This window comes from Tachysurus fulvidraco, chromosome 5, assembly GCF_022655615.1.
Source record: "Tachysurus fulvidraco isolate hzauxx_2018 chromosome 5, HZAU_PFXX_2.0, whole genome shotgun sequence".
NCBI classification, from domain to species: Eukaryota; Metazoa; Chordata; class Actinopteri; order Siluriformes; family Bagridae; genus Tachysurus; species Tachysurus fulvidraco.
In genome coordinates, this window is record NC_062522.1 from 29,555,034 (window position 1) to 29,565,537 (window position 10,504).

Below are 10,504 nucleotides of genomic sequence, written 5' to 3' on the forward strand. Positions count from 1 at the left end.
ACACCTGATGCGAATTCTTTGTTCTTCATTTTCTACGTTCACTTTGCTGTATTTATTAACTTAATTATGTGAAAGTAAACCTCCATGTTGCTTCAAGTCGTAATTATGACTTCTCAAATTGTAAATACCAAATTCCCAGGAGGACTTGAACGCAAAGCCCAAATTAAAGTACTGCACACCACACGACTCATAAATGAAAGGAAAGACAAGTACCAAATAATCCCTAGGTTATAAATGTGTCATCTGACTATATAAACTTTGATGGAAACGCTATTTTTACACCTACCACTAGGGGGCCGGAACACACAGGCTACAGTGTTCTTCACATATAATTACTTTTATTCTATTTATTTGCTCAAAAATGAATAGCAGAATACAAATAGTCTCCTAGCTAAGACGGAATTCATTTATGGCTTAGCAAAAGTTCTCATTTCATCTTTAATCCAATTAAATGAATTAATAATCAACCCATCAACAGATAAGCTAATAAACTAGCAAACAATAGTGAATAAACAACCGTAAAATGCACAGCGCTGTGGAAATGTTTATTCCAAAAATTCTGATTTATCAAATAGTTCACATGTGTGTGTGTGTGTGTGTGTGTGTGTGTGTGTGTGTGTGTGTGTGTGTGTGTGTGTGTGTGTGTGTGTGTGTTTGTTTTGTGTGTGTGTGTGTGTGTGTGTGTAAAAGCCTGTGCAAGTGTGTTAGCATGTTAGAGATAAGATTGATTAGGCTGGGAAGGAAACAATTTGAGGTATTCCTCTTCAAAATTCACTGAGTGTAGCTTTTCCAATGATAACCATGTAAGTGCTACCTGAAACACACACACACACACACACACACACACACACACACACACACACACACACACACACACACACACACGCACACACATGCACACAGTGATGGAGAAAACATGAGCAAAGGAACAAGGGCTAGTACTTAACACAATGACCACAGCTCCACAGCAGTCCCAGGAAACTCATACCTTATTGTCTGCAATGCTAAGGAGTGTTTATATTTGCCCAGCTTTTTAAAGTAAAGTAAAGTAAAGGTACAGACCCAGGTGAAGATGGAGAAGAAGGAGAAGGTGATGGCGGCACGAGCGGCGTCTGCGCCCTCCTTCAGTGGATTGTCCTCGAGTTTTGCCACCTGCCACTGGTTGGCCATGAAGCAGAAACCAACAAACCAGACGAACGACCAAAACGCTGGAGTGAGTGAAAGAGAGAGGCAGAATTTACACACAGAAATTGGACATTGTGTAGCTATAGATTGGTGTAGCTAGTGGATGTTGTGTAGATGTATAAAGTTGTATAGGGCAAGTATTATGTAGCCTTACTGTATGTGTTGTACACAGTGGACATTTTATAGCTATATTTAAATGTACACAGTGGACATTGTGTAGCGATGTTTGGATGTACACAGTGGACATTGTGTAGCGATGTTTGGATGTACACAGTGGACATTGTGTAGTTATAATTGGATGTACACAGTGGACATTGTGTACATATTTGGACACAGTGGACATATTTGGGTGTACACATTGGACATTGTGTAGCTATATTTGGCTGTACACATTGGACATTGTGTAGTTATAATTGGATGTACACAGTGGACATTGTGTAGCTATATTTGGGTGTACACATTGGACATTGTGTAGCTATATTTGGATGTACACAGTGGACATTGTGTAGCTATATTTGGATGTACACAGTGGACACTGTGTATATTTCATACTGACCCTTAACTGTGCTAGAATTTGTGTGTCTGTGATGGATAAAATTAAGCTCAAACTGCCATATTGAGCGTGCGAGCGCGTGTGCGCATTTGTAACGGCTCACAAAAGGCTCGTAAAGAACCATTGTCCTTTGCTGTTTACTGCATGCCACCACAATATTTCACGCCGTTGCTTTCAGCGCAGCTTAATCCTCCACTAACAGGGGCACAAATTCAGGACAAAGCCCACAAACGTGCAGTAATGAACGCTATACATCACCGTCTGTTTCTTCTACGAAAGAGTGAAACAGTCACCAAAACTATACCTTATACTTAAGTCACTTTCTTATTCTTTTTTATCATTATTATTTAAACGACGTATACAACTACCAGTAACTTTGAGGTCCTTTCGTTTCGGATTATGCCGTAATGCTGTAGCTTCGGCTTCGCGTTTGGGGATGAACTTCCAGTAGCTTCTCTCACCTGACACCCCGATGTCTGCGAGCACGGCCTTCTTGCGATCCTTTACGCTGCTGATCTGTGGGAAGTAAACATCCAGTGCCAAGAAGGCCATGCAGCAAATGAAGGCCAGCGTTCCCATTCCTACTGCGTAGTTACAGGCGTTCTGGTTCCGATTAAAGACACAGTACTCCACCACTTCGTCCGGCCTGTTCACGTAGCCCTCGTTAGCAATGCAGCTGAATATTACTAACGAGAAAATCTGAGAGACAGAAAGAGAGAGAGAGAGAGAGAGAGAGAGGTCCATAAGTACTAAGATTAAATCACGACAACAACAATCACATACTAACTTATCCACTATTTTGCTACGGTATGTGACAACATGTGCGCCATGTACATTCATTCATTCATTCATTTTCTACCGCTTATGCAAACTTCTCGAGCATCGAGGCAGGATACACTCTGGACGGAGTGCCAACCCATCACAGGGCACACACACACTCTCATTCACTCACACACTCACACACTACGGACAATTTTCCAGAGATGCCAATCAACCTACCATGCATGTCTTTGGACCGGGGAAGGAAACCGGAGTACCCGGAGGAAACCCCCGAGGCACGGGGAGAACATGCAAACTCCACACACACAAGGCGGAGGCGGGAATCGAACCCCCAACCCTGGAGGTGTGAGGCGAAAGTGCTAACCACTAAGCCACCGTGCCCCCTGCGCCACGTACAGTGCAGATCAAATTTATTTACATATGAACTCTTGCTGGCTTGGATTTTATGTTTTGTTTTTTTTAAATATTAAGAAAAGTTTGATCTTTTATCTCAAGGAGGGAACTAACTATTTATACAACTCAGAACCCTGAAGGTGAAACTACAATAGTGTCGGGGAGAATTTCTCCATTTTCTCAAGCAGGTGGTGCATATTTTAGAAGAACAGATGGGGTGAGAAACGGACGCACACAAGAGTTACTGATGGAGCGGAAAGCGTGACCGCAACCCTCGCTTCCTCTTTTTTTCACTTAAATTAAATAAGCGAGGTCATCGAGACTCGTTTGAAGAGGCTCGTTTGAACGTTATTAGATCTGGACGGTGAGGAATCCTCCAGTGTTAATGCGGAAGAAGGATCCGGAATCTTTTAACCTTCTGGTTTAAATGGAAAGAAAAACCTCATTGTTGTTTTTTTTCCCCCCGGTGCTGAAGCTGTAAAAGTTTTAGATGTTAATCACCGGACTTACTGCCTACAGGGGGAAGTGTTTTGTTTTGCCTGAGGGAAAGATTACTGTTTTAGCGTATGCGTGTGGGTGTGTGGATTGTGCCCTAGGCAGTTGTTTGCCAACAGTGCCAAGGATGTGTGTGTGTGTGTGTGTGTGTGTGTGTGTGTGTGTGTGTGTGTGTGTGTGTGTGTGTGCATGTGTGTGTATGAGTAGTGATCAGAGAGTGAGTGGTGGGTGCCTCTGGTGGGTGCCATGGTTTGCACAGCTGTTGACTGCAACTCCACCTTTAAAAGGACAGCTATAACTGTGGAGTGACAAAGTACAATCCCTTTCTGTCTCAGTCTTTATCTCTCTCTCTCTCTCTTTCTCTCTCTTTCTCTTTTCCTCTCTTTCTCTGATTAGCAGTCCTGTTCTGTCCTTAACACATCCACACAAACACATGGACCCTCTTTCGACTATGATGTTGCCTTTTAATGCAACTTGATATTTGGATTTTAAGCCCATTGACTACAAAAAAAAAAAACCCTAAAGAATCTGGAATTCCAAAATCTGGCAAAGTCGACGTGTCGATGTCGCCGCTCCTGCCGTCTATGGTCGGCATAGACATATAAACTTAATACACATCATTTATCAACTCCTGTTCAGTCATTTTAGTTCACAAGAGTGTTCCTTACGAAACACACGCTCTTGTAGACGTGTTCTTTTTGTTTCTCTACATTTTGTTTCACCAGATCTGATGGGCGCTCCCGGGTGTAGATAGATATTTAAGACGGATGGATGAATTTAATAAACAGGTTGAATAAAGACCAATTCAGAAATAATCTCTAATCTCATGATGGTGCTAATGCTCTTTTATTTCCTCCTCCATATTAATGTAAACCCAAAGCTACTCCGAGACTGGAGCTGAATAAAATAGCCTTTATCTCGACCATACAGATATTTAACACCATGCTGAGATCAGTCTGAGATCAGTCTGGGATTAGTCTGGGATCAGTCTGGGATTAGTCTGGGATTAGTCTTCAGTAGCACTGCTTTCTGTTTTTTCTGTTCTTTCATTCATTCATTCTTAAATAATGATGATAAACCTTTTCTTTCTTTCTTTCTTTCTTTCTTTCTTTCTTGTCCATTTCAAGCTATTAAAATAAGTAAGAATCTTCAGATATGTTATATATATATATATAAATAAGTGTGTGTGTGTGTGTGTGTGCATGTGTGTGTTTGTGTGTGTGTGTGTGTGTATGTGTGTGTGTGTTTTTGTGTGTGTTTGTGTTTGTGTGTGAGTGTGCGCGTGTGTGTGTTTGTGTTTGTGTGTGTGTGTGTTTGTGTGTCTGTGCGCACGTGTGTGTGTGTTTGTGTGTCTGTGCGCACGTGTGTGTGTGTTTGTGTGTGTGTGTGCTCACATGTGTGTGTGTGTGTATGTGTGTGTATGTGTGTGCTTGTGTGTTTGTGTGTGTGTGTGTTTTTGTGTGTTTGTGTGTGTGTGTGTGTGCTTGTGTGTTTGTGTGTGTGTTTTGTGTGTGTGTGTGTGTGTGTGTGTGTGTGTGCTTGTGTGTGTATGTGTGTGCTTGTGTGTTTGTGTGTTTTTGTGTGTGTTTGTGTTTGTGTGTGTGTTTGTGCGCTTGTGTGTTTGTGTGTGTGTGTGCGCACATGTGTGTGTGTGTGTGTTTGTGTGTGTGTGTGCGCACGTGTGTGTGTGTGTGTGTTTGTGTGTGCGCGCCCAGGAGCATTCATCAGTAAAGAATGAGTTTCTTTAGGTCTAGGCTTGTGTTCTGCTTACTCTGCACAACAAGGTGCTGCATTATGTAACTACACTTCTGACCTCTTGCACCATACGATACTGTAGACACAAAAGACTGGGCCAGTCTTAAAGGCCGAAAAAAAAAAATCATACTGTATAAATGTGAAAATTGTTTACTTATAATGACTGAACTGCTTCTAAAAAAATCGAGAAGCAGAAAAGAAATATTCTATTTTGTATTATTTTATAAGGTTTCACACGAAACATTAGTGTGAAGAAACAGATCGATTGTAATTTATGAAAAATCACACACTTATTTTTGCTGTATTCACATTCTTGCTCTTAATGTTGAGTTCTCTTTGGTCCTGACCCCTCCTCTATTCACCATCAGGTTAGCACACACTGTCCTCCATGCGCGCGCACACACACACACACACACACACACACACACACACACACACACACACTCTCTCTCTCATACGTCTGTGTGTGCATCTCTGAGATCTAATGTTTCCACACTGTATGGTCAAAACTCTGTATAAAATTACTGGTGCTGTAAGATGAGCAGAGTCAATCTGATCCATTTTCGACAATCTGTTTCATTCGGTCATTGTGACAATCTGACCCATGCTGTGGGAAGAGAAGGAGAATAAATAGAGCACAACAGCGGAAACCTGAAGGGGAGCCGCTTACTTTTATGTGACCTCCTGAACTTCTGACCAACGGATTGTTGTTGAGTCAGCTAGCTAAATTGTGACTAGCTAAAATTGGCCAGATCGATTGGAAGGGGGAGGAGAGAGGGGCAGGTGAGAAGGGGAGGAGAGATGGGGGAGGAGAGAAGGGGGAGGAGAGAAGGGGGAGGAGAGATGAAGGAGGAGAGTAGGGGGAGGAGAGAAGAGGGATGAGAGAAGGGGGAGACAGGGGGAGGAGAGAAGGGGGGAGAGATGGGGAGGAGAGAAGAGGGAGGAAAGGTGGGGGGTAAAGAGAGGGGGAGGAAAGAAGGGGGGATTTGTATACATACACACACAAACACACTCTCTCTCACACACTCACACAAAACACACACACTCACACACTGGGGGAGGAGATGGGGCGGTGAGAAGGGAAGGAGAGATAGGGTAGGAGAGGTGGAGGGTGAAGAGATGGGGAGGAAAGAAGGGGGGAGTGTAGGGTGACTGAAGGGGGAGGAAAGAAGGGGGAGTAGAGAATTGGGGATGGAGAGAAGGAGGAGGAGGGAAACGGGGATGTAGAGAAAGGGGGAGGAGAGAAGGAGGAGGTGCGATTATTCATGGCGCCCACATATTTTGGCTCCACAGTGAAGCTGTTCGCACTGTCTCTCTTCCAGGACGACCCCAAACTCAACGCGCTGGATGGACTGACTATTACTAAACCTTTCTGCTGTCATCATGATTGTTGTCATGGGCTGCGTCTCAATCGCACGTTCAAATGTAGGTCCGATAATGTAGAAGGTGCAAACTACACCTAAACTTCCACCACTATGCTCAACAAAAACCCGACGCGGTCACGGACACCATGTAGGTATTGTACCAGCTTTAATTTAGTTGGCTGCAAACCTCTGTAAGCTTTGAGTGGCAGCCATTATCCGTGAAAGAAGTATAATCAATGCCGAGGTGCACTGAACTTATTGTGTCTCGTGTTTTTTTTATTACCTCTACATTTAGCATGTGTAGAAATACTGAGACAAAAACGTATGGAAGCGAGTGTCTTTGCAGTTCTCTCTCTCTCTCTCTCTCTCTCTCTCTCTCTCTCTCTCTCTCTCTCTCTCTCTCTCTCCCTCTCTCCCCGTCAACCATTTCTGATTTTCCGGTCCATTCCACCCCTGCATGATAAGTCTGTCTCCGGGTGATGATCCCATTGCGGTGCAGGAGAATTATGGGATAGCGTGTGCATCAGCAGCATTGTGCCTGTGCATGTGGCTGTGTCGCAATGTTGCCATGGTGACACACAGGCCTTGTAATGATGGGGCTGGAAAAACAGACTGTGTGTGTGTGTGTGTGTGTGTGTGTGCGCGCGTCTATTAGAGGACGTGTCCGACTGATTTGTGTCCTGGTTTTCACTGCGATATATATATATATATATATAAGCTGGCTCTAAAATAACACACGGTCTTAATTAGAACGGCATCTTAAACGCACTGGGAACATACTGTAGTAGGAAGTGTTAAACGCCTTCTTGTAATAGCGTTATGTGTTTTACTGTCTTTACTAAAAATATATATGATTTAATTATGTACTAAAATGTGCTGTTTCTGTGTAAAGGACTCCTGAGGTGCGAGTGCTGGGAAAGAGTGTAGGAATGACAGCCCGGGGCTTCTACATGACTTTTGTTATGTTGTTGTCAGTACGTCGTGAGTGGCGAGGCTCGCAGAAAGCAGCGAAAACAACATACCGCGAGGCTCGTGTTCGGTTTACCGACTCCCACTTCCGTCACTCATCGAGAACCTGCAGATGCAGTGCATGTCTGGTTTCGTCGAATGACTTAATGTTACCTTGTGCGTCCTGTCGTTTAAAGATTACCCGGCAAGTTCTAATACTGTGAGACTAATACTAATGGAGTACAGTGAGAAAACAAAAGAAAACACAAGGACTATTTTTCTAAATAACAAAGTGCTACAGTAATTCAAGTGCATGGTGAAGAGGTAGGGCTTTTGTCTTTGTCTCAGTCAGCCAGTGACTGAGCTGTTTGGGCCGCCTTGAGGACGTTTGTTCTACCACCTAGGTGCCAGAACAGAGAAGAGCTTTGATGTGTGTCTTCCTTGCATCAGACCCTGTGAGATGGTAGGTCCAGCCGTGCAGTGCTCGAGGCAATAGGGAGCATGGTTCAGAGTGCGGTGTGAGAAGGCAAGGAGGACAGTTGGTTTCCCAAGGCTGAGTGCACTGACAGATGGTGAGATCTGAGAATTGTCCAGAAAGTTTGGAACAACTGGAACCAGCCAGACGCTAGAGCTGAGCAGATAGATCATTTCGATTGAGATTTTGGTGGACAGGATGATGGGTCATCTCACCGCCACAATTAGGGGTTAGGGGTCGATTCCTCATCCGTCCTGTGTGTGCGTAGAGTTAAGATATTTTCCCTGTTTTTCACGGGTTTTCTCCAGTTTCCTCCCCAATCCAAAAACATATGTTGTACACTGACTGGCATCACAAAATTCTCTGGTGTACGAGTATGTGTGCGATTCTGCCCTGTAATGGGTTGGCACCCTGTCCAGGGTCTCTCCCTGCTGTCCCCTGAATGGATAGATTCTAGATTCTCTCTCTCTCTCACACACACACACACACACACACACACACACACACACACACACACACACACACACACACACACACACACACACACACACACACACCTGTTGCCAATTACACACTCATTCACACGTTCAATGTGCCTTACCTGAACGTGCTGAGCTTTTAGTCTGTGTATGAATTATACAGAACAACAAAATGTTTACTGTTGTCGGACCGTACGGATGCCTCCACATTGGATGAAAATAAACAGACAGATACACAGATAGGTATTCTCATGGATATATCATGCCGTTTGGCAGGAACGCATTACGGATTCAACCACTTACGAAAAATTTGAAATAATAATTTGCTGTTTATCTGTATGGAATAGGTGAAGACTATCCAAGGACATGCTTCGTCTGAGACATGTGAAGCCAGTCGACAGCATCTTTTCAAACTGCTGCTCATGCTGCATCACAGGGTAGTGGAACTGTTCCGTGCTCATGAGCTCACAGATACACAGTGACTAGGGAATGTATGTTACCAATACTTCCCAGACAGCATGGCCAGGTTATTCTCTATACACACACATATACACACTCGTACACATACACAAACATATATACAAACATATATACAAACGTATATATATATATATATATATATATATATATATATATATATATATATATATATATATATATATATATATATATATACACACACACACACACACACACACACACACACACACACACATTTTGCCCTACATCATATTTTTGGGACAATGTTGGTTTCATTTATGACCTTTTGACAGATAATATGATAGAGTTTAGCTCTCACATGGGACCTAATGAATCAGGCACATCAGTGTTATTACAGTTATTAAACACTAAAATATCAGTGCTAAAATCCAGCCAGCAGAAGACATGTACTCCAAAACTGAGAAATGCTTCATGTTAATAAGGATCATTTATGAAGAAAGAAAGCAACACATTAATTTCCAAACTTCAGTAGTCTCTATAGTCTTAAATAAAAACATGACCTCATGAGCATCTTCTTTTGCCCCAGCTGTTGATTTTCCTCCCTTTAGACACAATTAGACTGCTGTAGAGTGACATGCTGAAGTCTTATAGGTTTATGACTTGTGTGTTCAAGTGTGTTACATCCTGAATTAATATAAGAGCATCCTCACATCATGGCCAAGACGTTCATGATGGCTGTCATTCTGCACGCGGTTTGATCAAAACATCATCCATCCTTAGATTAAAGCAGCCTATAATCACATGCACCCTATTAAGTAAGTCACCTTGATAGGTCTCCTAAATGCAAGCAAACACCAGGTTAGTGAGGCATGCGATGCGTAAACACCGCGCGTCCAGAGCGCGCGACTTCTTCAGCTGAACATCTGCGTTATTTTGGTTTTTAAAAAAAAAACCGCACAAACAAACGGGGTAAATTGTAAATAAAGCTCTCTTACTCACCCAGGAAACCGTGCGGAGGATGGTGTGAGGCTGCTGGAGGAACGTGAGGAGGTCGAAGGCTCCCCCGGCCCTGGCCGCTCCGTACGCTGCGCCCTCCATCTTCTCCGCGACAGAGATGGACTCAGAAAAAAGAAAAAAACGATGATTGCACTCGCGTGAACGTGCAGGCGCGCCTTCCAGCGCGCGACAATTATTGTGAACGCGCAATTCTTGCCTGGCGTGCTTGATATATACAGTACTATAAACACGTAGACGTTTAAATCTCTGTGAGCTAAATGTTCAAGGACTTAATTTGTAATTTGTCTTCTCTATAAATACTTTACACAGAAAAATAATGAAAAGTAAAGTCTTTTTTTATTATTAGTTTAAACTTGCTTTAGTTACCGCAATTAATTTACTATTAGACTAATATATATATATTATTATTATTATATATATTATTATATATTATTATATTATATTATATTATTATTATATACACGCATATATATATATATATATATTATATATATATATATATATATATATATATATATATATATATATATATATATATATATATATATATAGAGAGAGAGAGAGAGAGAGAGAGAGAGAGAGAAATTAAGTTATTCAATAAAATTATACACACACACAC

At 42.4% G+C, this 10,504-nt stretch overlaps 1 protein-coding gene across 4 annotated transcripts in view; it reads right to left on the reverse strand.

The window, feature by feature from the left end:
• The window catches only part of tab1 (TGF-beta activated kinase 1/MAP3K7 binding protein 1), a 30,549-nt gene extending 20,391 nt beyond the window's left edge, over positions 1–10,158 (reverse strand). Inside the window, exons 1-4 of one of the 4 annotated variants that reach the window (XM_027133682.2) lie at positions 9,868–10,142; positions 2,200–2,437; positions 1,063–1,208; positions 177–814 (exon numbers count right to left, since the gene is read on the reverse strand). In XM_027133682.2, the coding sequence (XP_026989483.1) occupies positions 713–814; positions 1,063–1,208; positions 2,200–2,437; positions 9,868–9,966 (585 nt within the window). In that variant the 5' untranslated portion in view covers positions 9,967–10,142 and the 3' untranslated portion in view covers positions 177–712. Of the gene's footprint in view, positions 1–176; positions 815–1,062; positions 1,209–2,199; positions 2,438–9,867 lie in introns of those variants that run through there. The other 3 variants (XM_047813576.1, XM_047813575.1, XM_027133681.2) reach the window with 3 other exon arrangements.
• Positions 10,159–10,504: the final 346 nt, after the last annotated feature.